Raw genomic sequence first — 18,434 nt, forward strand, 5'->3', positions numbered from 1 at the left:
TCAGAACTATAAAACAAATACTTAATCTGCAAAATACTTAAGAGCACAGTAATAGCAAAAAATCTCTTTTTCTCTCTGTCAAAAACTGTTAGTTCACTTTGGTGGTTATGTTAAGACCATCCATCAAACTACAAGTCTGCGGCCTATATGACTCTCAATCTTTTGAGTCAAAGTTCATTTCAGCTGGCTATAATACTAACCAATAAGATTGGTTGAAGGCATATTTTTAACTATGGCATATTTTTTCTATGCATTTCTATGCCAAAAATTCAGGAAAACTGTATATTTTCTTTTGCAACCTTAAGTTAAAATTACCTGATTTTTCTTCACAATACACCAGTTCCCATTAAGATCATGCAGTAATAATGGAACCACTATTTCATTATTATATTTTCATCCTGTTGTATAGTATAGACTCAACAGTGAATCAATTGACAACAGGCTGAACAAATACAAGTACTTAAAGATTTTATCCAGTTGCTTATGCACTGATCTTGTATTATTCACATTAGGAGCATAATCCCTTTTGGGATTAATTATTAAGATTTGTTTGAAAAGGTATCTCAATCTCTAATTGAAATATATTTTGAATATTTCAAAATAAATTAACATGCTTCCAAGAAAATTAGTTATAGAAAGAAGGAATGCTAAAGAATATATTTGGCAAGTTCACAATAAAAATTAAAACTTCATGCTAAATAATGCAGAAAATCCACTTTGGACAAATAGGACAAATAACATGCAAGCTGAAAGAATGCAATTCTGATTGAAAGGAATGGAAAGAAAAAAATGATCATTATATTTAATATGCCACTCTAAAATAAAATTCTTAAACCTCTTCATTGCCCCCTACCATCACCATAACTCTTTTCACTCTTGTTCAGTGCTCAATAAATACCTTCTTGAGAATATACACTATTGTTTTATGTGGAACAAGAATCAATAATAGAAAACCAACACAAGCTGGAACATGGTAATACCTTGCCCTGTGGCACTTTTTTTCGGTAACCACAATGTTGGGCAGCAATAGGTATATACAGAGATCATAAACAGGTGACATGAGTAAACAATCATGGTGATTATTTTTTACTCTCTCAAGATAGAAAAATGCTGATAGTTTATTTTCAGTTATCGAAATAGTTGTAACTTCCACATTCATTTTGCAAGAAAAAAAATCCAGCCGTCTTTAGGCATTATTGCTGTTGGGGGTAAGATATATTTCTCCATTAGGTTTTATAGCCATGCAGCTCTCAGCACTGCCAATCAAAATGTAATGCATTTTTCTGTCTTTTACTATTATTATTTCTAATATGATTTGATTAGTTTTATAATAAGAAATAAAATAGAATTACAGGTAGCCCTCGACTTACAACCATGTGGTTAGCGACCTTTCCAAATTACCACAGCGCTGAACGAATGGTGGTTATGATTGGTCCTCAGAGTTATGGCTGTCCAAGCACCCCGGCTGTCACGATTGTGATCTGGGTGTTGGGCAAGTGCCCCACGATCACGTGATTGCCATTTGCAACCTTCTCTGCCGGCTTCCCCAGGAAGTCAGTGGCCGCAAGTCGCTGGGGTAAGTCTCCCCCACCCATGCACCCTCCCCTAACTCCTCTGTGCTCACGCTGTGCCAGCCACTCACTCACCTTGTGAACCCTCAACCCGCGCCACACCCCCATGCACCCTTCCTAACTCGTGTGGAGCATGTTGCACACCCTCGCCAACCTGCAGTGCCTCTCGCGCATTCTTGCACCCTCGTGCATCCTCCCCAACCCATGCTGCACCTCTTGTGCACCTTCTTCAACCCATGCAGCACCTCCCATGGACCCTCTTGCACCCTTGTGCACACCCTTGCACCCTCCCCAACCTGTGCCTCTCATGCACCCTCCCTGATCTGCGCCATGCCTCTTGCACACCAACTCACACCTTCCCTGACCCACACAGTGTCTCATGCCCACCCTCCCTGACCTGCGCAGCGCCTCTTGCGCACCCCCTTGCAGCCTTCCTGACCTGTGTGGTGCCTCTTGCACACTCTCATGCACCCTCCCCAACCTGCAGCTCTTTCTCAACCTCTCACCCTTGTGCACCCTGCTCGACCCTCTCCAAACTGCGCCATGCCTCTTGGGCACCCACTTGGACCCTCCCCAACCTGCATGGCACCTCTCATGGACAGCCTCATACTCCCCTACCCTCCCTCGTGCATCCTCGCACCCCCTCCCCAAGCTGCACTGCGCCTTTGTGCACCCTCCCCAACCCTCTTCTACACCTCACACACCCTCGCTTCCTCCCTCATCCAGCAGCAGCCATTTACCTGCCTGCAGGCCTGGGCCTTGCAACTTCTTGCTGGCTTCCCCAACTGACTTTGGTTGTGGGAAACTGGCAGGAAGTTGCCTCGCCTAACATGTGTGGGATTCAGTTAATGATGGCAACCGGGACTGCAGGGATTGCTGTCGCTAAGCAATATGGTCGCACTTTACAACTGCATTGTTTAATGACAGAAATTCCGGTCCCAATTGCCACTGTAAGTCAAGGACTACCTGTGATAAAAAATAGAAATAATAGACATTTTCAATTTTACTTGCAACTGCAAAGTAAATGCCTGGATTCAAATCTTGGAAAACTCACTAAATATGGGTTTAGTGAATTTTTGAAAGACCACTAGACCGTAGTGCTTGTGTACTTTTTCTTACTGTTTGTCTTAATGACTGCCACACTGCCAATTCTGTGTAGAACTTATGATATATCAGAAATGGGATGAAACTGACAAGAGTTCAATTGTTTCCTTTTGACACAGTATGACTGGTCACATTCATAGCAAAGGGGTATGGAGTAGGAATTCATCAATTACTGTCCATAAACTGTCCTGCATTACAGGTAGTCCTCAGCTAACAGCCACTCGTTCAGCGACTGTTTGAAGTTATGACAATGCTGAACGAATGGTACTTATGCCAGGTCCCTGAAGTTACAGCCATTGCAGCAGCACCACAGTCAAGTGATCAAAATTTGGGCACTTGGCAGCCTGCCCACACTTGTGACCACATGGGTGCTTCAACTCCCCCCCCCCCCGGCTACCTCCCCACATCTCTGCCCTTTCTGGCTGCCTTGCACTCCACCGCCTCTGCTAGCCCTGCACTCCTCCAGGGCTGCCGGCCTGTGCTCTGCCGCCCCCAGCTGACCTTTGCTGTGTTCTTCTTCCCACTTCTGATGAGGAGCACCTGGCCTGGCCCTTCTTCTCACCAGCAGCAGGAGGAAGAAGATGGTGAAGGTCAGCTGGGGGTGGCAGGGCCAGTGGAGTGTAGGGTGGCCAGGAGGGAAGAGATTGGGGGGAGATACTGTAGGTGGGTGGGGGGAGTTCAAGAGGAGGCAGTCTTACTGAGGCTTGGGGCTGAGAGGGACCAAGCCAGGAATGGCTTGGATCGGGATGGGTCCTCGCCTAACGACCAGGTGGGAATCGCTTAACAAGGGCAATGGGCACTGCCAGGATTGCTATCGCTAAGCAATGTGATCATCTGACGTAGCACTTTACGACTGCATCGCTTAGCATTGAAATTCTGGTCCCAATTACCGTTGTTAACCAAGGACTACCTGTGAACTGTAAGAACAGGACTAATCTCCAGCCTTATCACACAGGCAAAAGAGGGCTTATCTGATGGAATGGCACAAATTATATCAGTGTATTTTTCTGCCAAGATATGGACTGCAGATATGCATATCAGCACAGCTTTGAGGAAGAGCCCTTGGGTTCTCCAAGGGTTATCCTGTAGCAATTTCAATAGGCTGTGATGAGAGAAATATAGGATGCAGTATTATTCTGTCCTGTCTTTGAAATGTTTCCATTCCAGTTCATAGTGATAACATCACTAACAACTTCTGACTGTATTACAACTGTTTGTGATAATAACTATATAACATTAAGAACTATGTTTAAGTTTTCATGTTTTCCTTTTTTTTTCTCCATAATTTTCTTCTACAAGCCTGAGGCAGGAAACTGTTGGTTTTGGAAGCCTTTCTAGCTGATACATGCTTTGAACGAATAGTTGAATTTAGGGAAGAGAATTTTCACTCTTGACAACTTTAACTTCTAATTCACATTTGTGAGGTTTCACATCATGACTCCCAAGAATCAATTTATGTATGCAAGTAAAGTTAAGATGGCATTTTATAGGGTTTTAAAATCAAAGGCTGTTAGCAATTTTTCCTCAGCTGTAATGGCATATTAAAAGAAAAAGACCAGTATGTCACAAAAGCACGACAGTTACAAAGAGAGCAGTCATAACAGAATAAAAGGGGAAAACAGATTTCAAAATATCTTACAAACCAAAAGCCCCCAACTAAATACAGTACCTACAGTAGGAGGAGTCAAATCTGCATTTTATGAAGAAAGATTGGAAAGTTATGAAATATAACCTTATGAGAGCTAGCCTAACTTTCAATAGGTGAATGTGCTTAACGTTCATGATAACACATTCCTAAAAACACAGCCTTTAAGATCCAAGATATGGACAATTTGTGACTGGAACTCCTCCCCATCCACCCACTGTACCTCCAGAAACAGGGGTTTCTTACATTCAAAAGAGCAGAGGAGCTTCAATTGTACTGGGGAAAATCTTTTCCATTCTTAACTGCCTTGTGCAATTAGGTTTATAGGTATAGAAACATCTAGTCTTTAGTGATTCCAACTTCCAATTTTACCCCACAGTTGCTTTGAATGGAAACAAGCATATCCGCCCTCCCCCCCACCAAAAAAACATGAAAAATCATCTAGCTTGGAGCATGGTTGGAGAAAACACTGTGAGATACACTTTTAACTGAAATATATAATTATTTATGAAGACAATATGATCTGTGGAAATATAAATACTTATGCCAATTAGAAAAAGTAGACAATAGATTTCTAGGCCAAAATAAACTGCTAAAAACATATTTTGATTTAATATGCACATTTTTAATCTACAAAGCAATTGCAAACTGGAGGGATGCTGGTAATTTGTCAAGGCTAGTTTTACAAAAACAAAAGAGGAAACTTTTAATTCTGTTCTCTCTTGCTGTTTCAGTGTTGGCAGAGAGATTACATTCTTCATTGGTGACAATAGGGGATTTTTGCACATTGCAAACAGCAATTTCAAAAAAAGCATTTTTTTAAAAAAAGGGCAGCAAGGGAGGAAAAACTAAATTTCTCCATGTGCTGTAAACCTGGTAACTAGCACTTCACCTCCAGTATTAAAACCTTACCTCTGAAATATAGACACTTTTTGGCCCTCATTCCTCCCCATCCCCATATTTGGGCTCTGTATCTGATTGTGCATGGACGAGAGAAAAGAATGGGAATCAAACAAGTCATTAGTGGTGCCACATTTTTCTTGAATTCTGACCATAGTTCACTGCTGCAGACTTGGCCAATAATTAGACACTGCATATTTATTCACATAGAAGTTGATGGGTTTTTGTTTGTTTTGAAATGGATAATAAATAAAGGACAAACAAAACCAAGTCCCTAAAATGATGAATTGATTTATGAGATTTGTTTCCATAAAATGTGGAGATGACTTCTGACTTTGGAATCTTTAGAATAGCTTGAGACAATTTTTCCTAAAACATCTATCTAGCTAAATGTCTATTATAAGCTATTTGTCAGAGGCTGAGAATTGGTGGTCAAGAAATGGCAGGATAATTTGTGGTGTTTATTCTCAGACTGTAGGATTCCAAGAGACATCTAGCAGTCTGTATTTTAAAATACACTGAATGACATGAGTCCAGGAACCTCTTCCAACATGGCCTTATTTATGCCCCCATTTTACATCATATAAAAAGAATTAAAAGGTAATTTAATTCTCCATCAAAATATCCTGAAAGAGAATATCAAGGTAATCCTAAATAAATTACTATGGACTGGTTGAACATCATTCCGGATTCTGACAGGACTCCTGTTTGCTGAATTAATGCATAAAAGCAGCATTAAAAATGCTTGTGGAATTCTTACATTTATAATAGGAAATGCTTAGAACCTTTTCAGTCTGAATTCAAGCTGGAATTCAGTATAGAGGTAGTCATGGTGCCTCTGAAGGATAGGAAGATATAGAAGTGCAATCCTATTGGCATTCCTGAATGTCTTTGTATGTGTTTTGATACTGTTGATCACAATATCATTACTGGAATTGAAGATGCTGTTTGCTGTGGTTCTGCTCCCAGGCACTGCTCCAAGCACTACCAGAAAGCAAAACTGGGAGACTTCTGCCCCAAACCCTGAGAATTACCCTATGGGGTCCCACAAGGTTCTATCCTGCATCCCTTGTTATTTAACTTTTATATGAACTATATGAGCCATCATATCTATGTGACAGATATGATAGTTTATATTCATATTTATTTATATGAACTATCAGGAATTTCAGGTTCAAAACTAGTTGTTATCAGTATGCTGATGACAGTCAGCTGTACCTCTCCTTTCTGGTGAGCTTTAGGTGGGACATCTCCAGGGGTTCTGAATGTCATCAGGCTGTAAGGGACTTGATATTAGAGAACAAATTGAAACTTCACATGGACAAGATAGAGCTGTCACTGATTCAGAAGGCAGACTTCAGGAAAAATGCCTCCTATTGGCAAGGGTGCATTCCCCCTTATGGATCAAATTTGCAATCTGGAAGTCCCTTTTGAATCCAGCATTGATCCTGGACCATTATATAAAATCAGGAGGTGCTTTTATCAACTTTGGTTGATAAATCATGTCCATAAGTGGAGGAGAAAAATTTGTGTACTGGGTGACCACAAGACTGGATTACTCTTTATGGGATGCCTTTGAAGACAGCCCAAAAACTCAGCTGGCCTAAAATGTGGCAGCATTTCACTCTCCTTAGGGTTTAGAAAGAGCTCAAAGATACTCAAATCCTTTAATCCGGTTTAGCATTTATTTTAACTGAACTATTGCTATTTTAATTGTATCGCTCTAAGCTGCAGTAAGCCATTAAGGGAGTGGCAGCATGCAAATACACTATATAAATAATCAAGCAAACAAAAAAAAAAACAAATTAGATTATTTAAATTAAGGAAGAATAAACATTCCAAATACAAATAGGTATTTCTCTAATATCCCAATCAGTGTGTGTTGAAGCTGCTTACCTTCTAATAAATTGACATCATAAGAATTGTTTTTAGGCTTCTGCAGGGCAGGGTATGTATTAAAGAGGTTTGCAACAAAAGCTATATTAAGTTTAGGGTTGCCTGCAACCACATCTGTAGGAGTCACAAACTGTTTGCAACCCAATTTATCTGCTTGTTGAAGCATATATTCAGCCCTCCTCAAATCATTTGGCTCCTGGGGGAAAAATAAATTACACATTTAAAATAAAGTATTTTTACATTTCTAAATCCACATATTCATCTAAGTTTGCATTAGACATAGAATTCTAAATATACATACAAACTAGAAATAGTTTGGAAAGAAAATCTGAGAATCATGTTTTTGCAAGGTTCCTGATTGCATATAAATGCATCTAGGATTTATGTTTTGGAGCAGTTACAGTGGTCCAACCATACTCTTCCCTCAGAAGGTCTAAAGGAAACATTTGTTTTCATTAAAAGCAAAATAAAATTCTCAGGGATTTCTTATGTAATCTCTAGGAACAGAATCTGACTAGGAGAACACAAAGCAGTCAAGAATATATTATTATGTTTAAAAAAACCAGTTTATATAATGGTGAAAAGGGTAAGATGCTTTGCTGTTACATTCCTAAAAGAATTTATTCTAATACTAACAGATATCTGTTTTGTTTCCATTTATTTTCTCATCCTCTACATGGGGTTGATAATAAGATTTGTTGTGCAAATCTCTCAAAAGAGATGCCTCCAAACTCACTGAAGCACATTCAAAGCATACTGTAGTTTTTGAGTCATTCAAGCAGCCATGTCTTTTTCAGACTTACACAACTGTTTTGGAAATTTTTTGTGGTTGTCAGGGTCTGAAACCAGATTAGATGGGATCTGAATAGTCAGGATTATCTAAGACTATGTACCATAGTGATGAAAAGCCATAACTGAATCCACAGTATAATGTATTGAGACAGAAATAAATTGAGACAAAGCCATTGAGACAGGATGGCATGAAATCCACAGCTGTAGGCTCGATTCTTCAACAGTATTCTTGGAACCATCTTCTAGCTCCATTCCAAAAGCATCCAGTGACATTAAGAGTCATTATTAAATCACCAGGTCAACTGGCTGGATTATGCAAATATTTTTAACATAGTTGGTCAGATCATATAGTATGAAGCAATCCATTCTTTAAGAAAAAGTATCAACTTAAAAGTACCATACTATTAGTTAACTATTAAATCATACTGTTTAATCATCTATTCAAGAAATCCATTAGATCATACTCTAGTGGAAACTTTGTGCTGGGCACTAGATCTCTTTAGTAGAAAAACTACAACTTGGTTCTCCAACTTAGCCTGTGTTTGTAACCTGAAAGGTTTACTGGCACACTTACATTAAAGCCTGAAAAATCAATGGCAATGGCTGTTTCTCCATTGTTGCCTCCTTTGGGTGCAATTTGATTCAACAGATGATAGTAAGCTTTTGAGTCCTGAAATGAACAATGCAAATTCTAAACAAAAATGCTTCATGTACACTGTCTGTCCAATGCTGAAATGAGAATCATACTGGAACAGCTATACTAGTATGCTGCAGCCTATGATATATGATATTAAATAGAATTTAATTAAATTAAATTAAAATGAATTGTTATTTCTGCATTAGGTTTAATTTTAGAAGCAAAGAGACAACAATCAAACCAGAAAGTTACTTGATCTCCACTGTTTTGCAGAAAGAGAAAACTAAGAGTTGTTAATATATTATATAAGTTTCCAAGGAGAACAGGAACATTCTGTGGTGTAGCAATTGTCATACCTATAGCTCTGTTGTCTTGCTACAGACAGAGTGGGATAATTTTAATTTCAATATAAGGGAAATAATCATGCCAGCCTCAAGGCCTGTATAGTTCTGAATGATTTGGAGATATGTTGGGAGAATAAGATGTTTGGCTTCTATAGGACAACCACCACCTCTGTCATATTCTGTATAGAACATATCCTGTTAATGGACTGTCATATCTCTCTTGGAGGATACCCCCTTTGAAAAAGACAGTGTAGGATCATACTGAGGATGCATCTGCAGATTTATAGCAGTAAAAAGGTGCCTGGACAAACAGTGCTAACAAAAGTACAGCAGCTGATCTTGATGGATAGCGTCATGAAGTGTTGCTGGCTTAAAACAGAGGCTTCACAGACAAGAAGCACTCCTCTAACAACATGGGAGTTTCCTTAAGGTTCAACATATAGATGAATTGAATTACCAATTACAGATATCTTGGCCCAGCTGTTTTCCTCTGGAACCAAAGTTCTAAACATTTCCGGTTGCAACTTTCCTACTTGTCTGGATAGCAGACTTGTTGGGAGTTGTGCAGCACACAAGTTTAATAATATAATAAATAAATCAACAAGTAAGTAAATCTGTGTCTGTTGTATTTTTAAGTATTAGTTTACTTTCATGGTTCTTGACTCTAGGAATGATTTTTTTCCTGTGATCATAAAACTTTTAATTTTATATGTCTTATTCTTCTGTAAGATTTATACCTGGCTTTAAGAGAACGTGGAACTCCGTGTCTGTCAGTCAAGCATCATATACTCTATTCCTACGGCACTGTATCCAGCCTGCTGGGGAAGAAAGAATCACTTCCCAAGCCACATATTAGCACAGCTTTATTCATCTAAGAACTGATCATTCATATGTTGGTGATGTACAGCAATGGTGTGTTAGGTTCAAAAAGTATTTCAATTAGTATACTTTTTATTAAAACGCAACAGTTCAATATTGGTATGAAAACTTGGATTAGTTCTATTTTAAAATTCAGATTCAAAATAATTGCGTTGTTTACTACAGAGTTTAACTAAGGTATACCTTAATGTCTTGACTAAAGTTGCTTATTTTCTTCCAGCCAGCATTATCCAGATGATAGTTAACCCAGCGTAGCAGGAGTTCTTCTGGAGACAATTTCATTAATTGCTCTAATTCTTCCCCATTGCTCAGCAAACCAATAAGAGCTGGAAAAGATTTTCAAGAAATATAAGCTGGCTTACTCTTTACTACTACTCTTTATTATTCTGTTCCAGAACTTCTGAAGAAAACTAACAAAAGAATATATTTAAGCTATAGAATGTATTACTCTTGATAGGTTTTCAAAATACTTACCTTCGTTTCTGGAGATTTCTATATCAGAAAACAGACCAACTTTAATGATTTGCCACAATAGTCCTAACACCAGATGGGGCTTCCCATCTTTTAGATCTTGAGATCCAATGTTAACTACTGTACAGCCAATAGCTGATGCAGAATTTAGTGCTAGATCTAGATTTTCCTAAAAGCAAAGTCAAAATAATTGCATGTTAGACAGAAATAAACAGATGTAGAAATGAACACGACACAGACTAAGAGAGGATTTCACAAACTAGCTGGCATTTGAACTGTTTTCAGCATATTTGAAAAAATGAAAGTGAACATTTAATAAATTATTCTATAATATTAAGTATTTTTCTTTGAAAGAGCTGATAGAGCATAGGCCCTTCTTAATTTTAAGCAAACCGAATTCTTTTAAATGTTTTAAAATACTGGTTAACATCTAAAGTATCAATGCCATTTCTCACCCAAAATTTCTGGCTTGGATTATCTCATAATGTAATTTTACTTGAGAGCTACAATCAAATTTTAGTGCCCAGCATCATCCATATAAGTCTTGTACCTTACAGTTTACTGCCTTGTTCATCCTGTTAATTGCCATTCAGCTATTTAGATTTTGGTTGTATTGTACTTACAGATACAGTGAATGCAGTAAGCTTTTTCTTATTAATAGCTCTTTCATCAATTGTATCTGGCTGAGATAAATTAATCATTTTGCTGTGAAAGTAAAGAAAAATAATTATTAGCTTAATGTAGAAGAAATACAGTGTAAAGTGACTTATTAAACTTCTCCATAAATGTAAACATTAAATAGTAAAACATTTAATAGAGCTATATGGAAACAAGATAGCATAACTGCTAATGCGTATTTTGTTTCCAGAAGAAGTGGAACAACATCAGTAACACACAAAGCTGGAATTCATTTAGTTTTTTCACACATTCATAATAAATTAACATTTATTAACTGAAGCATTTGCTTAGGACTTAGTCACCACAGACAGAAGAGGCATGCAATATGTAATATGTATATGTATAAACATGTTCATGTAACATACAGTTTCTCCCTGCTGAGATGGAAAATGGCAGAGCTGTCTTTGAGTCAGCATGAAGAATGAAGACAATGGCCCTTAGGCACTAGTACCCCACTAGAAACAGTTAGCTTAAGTCTGATTTTTAAAAACTTATCCTTGGATAGTTGCTGCGATCAGTACGGATTAGTATTAAAGCACTCCATATACAACCAAGGCTGCTGTTAAAAATAGCAGTCTTAGTTCATTCATACCCAGGATGGAATGGTGGTGGGGAAGAACTGTCTTTTCCATTGTAGAACTCCTCAATGAGACTGCCAATAGCAGTGGAGAAGCAGCAATGGGGACTTATGCGGATGCTGCTACTATGCGGGATTCGCCTAATGACAGCAACTGGGACTGCCAGAATTGCCTTCATAAGTTGGGGCAGTCACATAACATCACGCTTTACAACCATGTTGCTTAGCGATGGAGTTCCCAGTCCCAATTACCATTGGTAAGTGAGGACTACCTGTATATGCTTTAATTTTTATTTCAATGAAAGAATCAGCTTGACTTTCCTAGTAAAATAAATGGGGCTTATCCTATCAAAATTAAGCAATGTTAATGCCTTAAGAATTCACCAGCCAGTTTTTTGGTAAACATTTTTTAAAAAAAACTAAACATACCAAAGAAGGATACCATCAGCAAGTGATTTAAAAAGGCTGTCATCTGATGGATCCATAGGGAGACAATGTTTGCAGTCAGGGTCATCTTTAAGAGCTTTATTTATCCAGTTAACAAATGCAACCTTTTCTTCTTCTGGAAAATAAGAGAGGAAAATTCATTTTAAGAGCAGTCTAGCAACACATATGCCACAGACTCAACCTGGCTGTCTAAGCACATGCAAAAGCAATCCTAATAAAGAATATTGTGTTATGTATCCATAGTAACCATTGAAGGTAGGACATCAAATTGCGCCAGTGAGAATGCTTTTCTTTGTGGGGCATGAAGGATATGATAAAAATATTTAGGTATGAGAAAAGGAGCACCCACCAACTCACTGTAATAAAGATGTGAAATTTTTGATCTGTCCTTTTGAATACCAAGGTTCAATTCTCTCCGCTAAAGCTCTGCCAAAGCTTTATCTAGACCTCTTTATCTAGAGGTGATAGCCACAATAAGAAAATAATAAGGAAAATCCAAGTCTATTTGCTTTTTCAAGGAGGAGGTGTAACTATCCAAAAGTGTACAGTAAACCAAGGACTCACCCCAGAATATTTGTTTTAGTCAGCATTTAAACTGGCAAAGCCTCAGCCTAGCCTCAAAAATGACACAGCCAAGTTCCAAATGGGAGATTGCATTTATGGTTTATCAAGAAATATGGAGAACGATTTTTAAAAAGTTGGACTGAATTACTTCCAGGGTAGAAGTGTGCTTTTATGCACAGACTTGTATACCATATAGCAGCAAAAGACCTTCATTTAAAATAATTTGATTGCTGTCCCATTGTTTTTACATCTGATTTGCATAAAAGTGTTCTTATGCAGCAGTATTATCAGCTTGAGAAGATGATGGTCAATGGAAGAAGCAGATAACTTCCTCCATAATCTAATATATTATTAGGAATTGTCTGATATTGTACTGTTTTATTTTTATATTGATTTATATACTATGTAATTTTTATTTACCTGCATAGCACCTATTTATGAGCTCATGCTATTACTACAACAAGCACCAAATCAGTGATTTTCCAGCTATGGTCCCAAAAGCCAACATTCTTCAGACATTAATGAGAAAAACAGTGTAGAAAACTGTATTTCCTAATAGTTACTTGATAACTGCGAATGATCATTCACTGAAATTCACATTAGGAAAACTGGGAGTGATCTGGGGCATAATTAGTTCAAAAAAGGCATTTTACACTATCCACTGCTATGAATAGGAGTTCAATGACATAACCAGCTAGCAATTAATTCCTGTCTCATTGAAAAGAATGTGGTTGGTAAACGTCTTTTTTAAATAAAAGATAATGCTCATGGAGATACTAGGATTCTGATATCTTATACCAGCACATGATTAACATGCATTTTAAAGAAATGGTCCTGCCTTCCTTTCTATTTTCCCAATATCTTACATGTAGAGCAATGGGCTCTACGTGGGGCTACCCTTGAAGAGTATCCGGAAGCTACAGCTGGTCCAGAATGCAGCCGCACGGGCAATTTTAGGTGCCCCAAGATCAGCACATGTAACATCTTTGCTGCGAGAGCTGCATTGTGTACCAGTTTGCTTCTGGGTCCAATTCAAGGTGTTGGTTATTACCTTTAAAGCCCTACATGGCATGGGTCCAGGTAACCTGAGGGACCGTCTCATCCCCATTACATCAACCTGTCCCACCTGGTCATGCAGAGAGGGCATGTTATGAACCCTGTCTACAAGAGAATGCTGTCTGGCGGGACCCAGGAAGTGGGCCTTCTCTGCAGTGGTTCCCACCCTTTGGAACATTCTTCCCCCAGAAGTGAGGCAAGCCCCCTCTCTCCTGACCTTCCGTAAAAAGTTGAAGACCTGGCTCTGCCATCTCGCTTGGGGCAGGAAGGGGAGTAGTCATTCTTGGGGGTGGCTGGTGCCCTAAAGTGGTCCTCATATATACATGAACTGATTTAGAACCTTTTACTGCCATCTGGATTCTATTTTATATTTATAGTTTGCATTTATATTTATATGTATTAATTGTGGTTTTACCGTATTTTAATTTTTTAGCTTTATTGTAAACTGTCCATAGTCCCTTTCTCAGGAGCAGATGGGCAGTGGCAAAATTTGATAAATAAACAAACAAACTTGCAAAAGTTTACACACATGGTGTCTGAATCCAGCAACCTGTATTATGGCCATAAAACTCCTGAAAATCAAGCTGTTTTTGAGAACCCTCCTCAGATTGAGAGTTCTCAATTTCTACAGCATCACTATTGTTTTAGTGTTAATGTTTATTGTTCCTATTTATGATTGTTGATTTTTAAGATTATACTGTGGATGTTTTAAATTGTCTTATTTATGTAAGCCACTGAAAGTCTTTCTTATTACAGTGGGATAGAAATATGTGTGATAAATAAATAAGGCCAGCAGTTAGAAACAAAAGTAAAAGAGATAAAAATGAAAATGTAGAAAAATGGAAAGAAAATTAGAACAAATTTTCATACCTGAGGAGTGGCAGATAGTGCATATAGAAGCCAAAATTCTCAGTGACTTTCTCATTCCCATCTGAGAAATAGACATTATCATGATGTTGTCTGTGTATAAAAGAGCTGGAACCACTCAGCCTGATAATTCAGGGGAATGATGAGAGGGACTGTGTTATTGGGTTGATATACAGGTTAAACCCCCACAAGTCCTGCTGTACTGCCTCATTGTGGCAGAGGGGTGGCCTTCAGAGGGATGAGTGAAGAATGCCAGGAATGTATGCCAAGAGTATATATTCCCAGCAAGGTTCCCTAAGACGTGGGGGTTATCCACCTACCCAACTAAAGCAGACAGGTACTTATAATGGGCAGAAGCAATATAGGAAAATATTGAAGGCAGATGATCCTTTTAGTGACAATGGTAAAGGCAACAATTCATACTGTGCAGGAGAAGACAATGGTAAATTACTTCTTTATTTTTACCAAGAAAACCACATGGATATAAAATATAAAATGATTGACAATATAGTGACAGATTGATGGTGTAGTGCCTCAGGCTGGATATCACTCAACATGCTACTGAGAAAGAACTGAGAATCTTTTGGAGCACTGATGGTGTTTATGATGTGGTTAGATTAAACCTTTGGGACATCTAGTTCCTGATATTGCTATACAAGAGAATCAGGAGCTGCAGTGGGAACATTGTACATAAGAAGCGTGAACATGGGAAAGCTCAACACAGTGAAAGATGAAATGAATCAACTACACATTGACATCTTATGCATCAGCAAAATGAGAAGGACTGGGATTAGATACTTTCAGTCAGAAGATCACACTGCTTACTACTGAGGACATGAAAAAGAAGGAACAGCATTGCTTTTATTCTTAGGAAGAATATAGTAAGAATACTACTTGGCTACAGTACAATCAATGACCAAATAATATCAATTAGACTTTGCGGACAACCCTTTCATATGACAATCATGCAAGTTTATGCTACAACCACTGATGCTGAAGAAGAGGTTGATGAGATTAGTGATCAAGTTCAATCTGAAAGTGACAGAACATGCAAGCCAAATTGTGCTGCTTGTGATTGGAGACTGGAATGCCAAAGTTGGAAATATTAAGGAAGAAAAAGTAGTTGGATTGTATGACTTAGGAAACCAAAATGAAGCAGGGGAATGACTTAGGCATGTCTGCCATTTCAATGCTTTTTTTATAGCTAACACTGTCTTCAAACAACCAAAAGGTACCTGTATACATGGACATCACCAGACGAAGTACATAGAAATCAAATTGACTATATTATTGTTAAAAGGAGGTGGAGGAGGTCAGTTATAGCATTAAAGACATGGTCAGGTGCTGAACAGATCACAAACTGCTTAAATGCAAGTTCCAAGTTAAACTAAAAAAGAAGAATAAAGCCAATCAGTTTTCACAATATGAACTTGAGCATACGTCCACCATTTCCAAGGAGAATATCAGAATTCTTTGAAGACCTCAACTTAATTGATAGAGAATCAGAAGTACAGTGGGATGAACTTAAGTCATTAAGGATGAATGTGAAAAGAGACTGCCAAAGATTAAAAAAAAATAAAAAGAAAGCAAACTAGATGTCAAAACGAACTGTGGAATTTGCAAAGAAGAAAGAAGAAGCCAAGGCCAAGAAAGACAAAAATCTCGGAAACAAACTTAACGAAAAATTTCAGACAGAAGAGATAAGAAAATATCTCTGAAGTCAGGAGGTTCCAGCCTCAATTGGTATGCTAAATGATCCCATTGGGCAGATAGTAACTGATTCAAAAAACAAAGATGGAAGGAGTATACTGAAATAGTGTACATGTCATGTTCATCGTTCCAATGGTCTGAATACATCGTAACGTTTCGCATGTCACTTTCCTGATCCGTGTTTGCTGGGTGGAGATTTCAAGCCGTGCCAGGCTGTAATCTCCTTACTGTAACTGTGGAATGTATGTTTGGGTTATGGAATGTGTTCAAGGTTACTTTCTCAGGCCGATGTGGGCAACGGTTGCTAACACCTGGGAGGGGGTGGTTGCTAAGTGGGAGCGAGGGCGGAACCGGGTTTGAAGCGAGGGTTTTTAGTTGGCGCGCTTTTGCTCATTCTCAGCTTTCTTTGTATTTGCACACTATTCTTTCAATAAATCAGTTTTCATTAAGAACCTGCTTGTGAGGCTGAGTATGTCAGAATAAGGCAACCATTACATAAAGCTGAGAACAGAGATGTCGACATCCAAGATACCTTAGAAGATATTCCCTTACAAGAATCTTTAGTACTAGAAGATGAAGTTAGATCAGCACTCTAGTCATTATCAAGTTGAAAGGCTACAGGAACCCACAGAAATATGGCAAGCAACAGAAGAAGTTTCAGTAAAAGTTCCAGCAAATCAGGAAAATGACACATTGGCCAACAGATTGGAAGAGTCAATCTACATTCCAATACTAAAAAAAGAGGAGACCTAACAGAGTGTGCAAACTATCATACAATATCCTTAATTTCCCATGCTAGCAAAATAATGCTTAGGGTTATCTAACCAGATTAAAGCCCTGCATGGAGATACCAGGTGTTCAAGATGACTTTAGAAAAGGCTGATGAACATGTGTTATTATTGCTGATGCATGCTGGATAATTGAGAAAGTCAAAGAATACCAAAAAGAAGTTAGCAAGTGCTTCATTGATTACAAAAAGACCTTCTATTATATTGATCACATCAAGCTGTGGAATGTGCTTAGAAAACTTGTTATTTATTTGTTTATTTACTTGGTAAATTTATATAGCTGCCCATCACACATACATAATTCTGAGCAGCTTACAAAAAACACAAAATACAACAAAACAAAACAAAACCCCAACAATCACTTAAAAACATTAAAAACCATAAAAACTTAAAACAACAAACACACTCAGTTTCCATAGCAATACAGCCACTTTGCAGACTCTATACCTGTGTAACCAGATCCCCAAGCCAGATGTCAAAGCCATGTTTTCAGGCCAGCAAGGACTTTGAAGAAGCAAATAGAAGGAGTATTGATGCTTTTGAATTTTGATGTTGGAAAAGACTTCTCAGAATACTATGAATAGCCAAGAAAACGAACCAATGGATCATTGAACAAATCCACCCAGAATTCTCACTCAAGGCACAAATGGCCAGGCTCAAATTATGTGAAGACCTAGCTCTCTAGAGAAGGCTGTAACACTGGGAAAGGTGGAAGGAAAGAGAAGACAACCAGCAGTAATGTTGATGGATTCAGTTAAAGTGGCAATGGGTGCACTGTAGGAAGACCTGAAGGACCAGGTTAGGGACAGATCGTGATGGGAGAAGATCGACCTATGTGGTCACTAAGAGTTGGCATGACTTGATGGAATATAATCAATCAATCAATCAATAAATCCTGGTTAAAAAGTAGAGGGGCCTTGCTTCTATCCTGTCTGGGTAATGACAGTTCCAGACAGAAGTCCCCAGGAGGAACATCTCATTCTCAAAATGGTGCTGAAATGGATAGCACTCAATTCAGGTTCTTCACTTTCCAGTCAATGTTCAAGAAAAGATGGAGATGGTCATGATTATGGAAAAATTAGCACCAGAGACCTCAGGCAATGCCATCTTCTCAGATGGGATCTAGTGAGTCAGTTGGGCAGTGGAGGACAAAAGTTTACTTTCAGCAGGCCTTCGTGTAATTATAAGAGCTATATCGACATTCCTGTATAAATTTTAATCCTGGCATTACGTTTACAAAAACGTTCCTTTGAACTCATTACAATTTTTTTACCTGAGTAAGAGTGCTGAGTCCCCTCACTGGAAATGGATGATGTTCCTCCAATTGCAGTAATCCCCAGTTTTTTGTTTATGGATTTTCGAAATGATTTGCTAATATCTTTACTTTTCAATTCCTGAATAACCTGGAACAAAACAATATCAAATAGAATAGAAAATAATCGAAGAGCAGCCATGTCAAAGCATTGGTATACTTGCTGATGTTCTTTTTCCTGTTTTTAGCACATCCA

General features: G+C 38.2%; 1 protein-coding gene across 1 annotated transcript in view; it reads right to left on the reverse strand.

Moving 5' to 3' along the window:
• Window positions 1–18,434, reverse strand: part of PLS1 (plastin 1) — a 54,603-nt gene that overhangs the window by 12,410 nt on the left and 23,759 nt on the right. Inside the window, exons 4-10 of the mRNA XM_063306643.1 lie at window positions 18,200–18,329; window positions 11,924–12,056; window positions 10,863–10,944; window positions 10,243–10,408; window positions 9,952–10,094; window positions 8,483–8,578; window positions 7,117–7,312 (exon numbers count right to left, since the gene is read on the reverse strand). Of these exons, the coding sequence (XP_063162713.1) occupies window positions 7,117–7,312; window positions 8,483–8,578; window positions 9,952–10,094; window positions 10,243–10,408; window positions 10,863–10,944; window positions 11,924–12,056; window positions 18,200–18,329 (946 nt within the window). The remainder of the gene's footprint in view (window positions 1–7,116; window positions 7,313–8,482; window positions 8,579–9,951; window positions 10,095–10,242; window positions 10,409–10,862; window positions 10,945–11,923; window positions 12,057–18,199; window positions 18,330–18,434) is intronic.

Source organism: Candoia aspera, chromosome 6, assembly GCF_035149785.1.
Source record: "Candoia aspera isolate rCanAsp1 chromosome 6, rCanAsp1.hap2, whole genome shotgun sequence".
Taxonomy (NCBI): Eukaryota; Metazoa; Chordata; class Lepidosauria; order Squamata; family Boidae; genus Candoia; species Candoia aspera.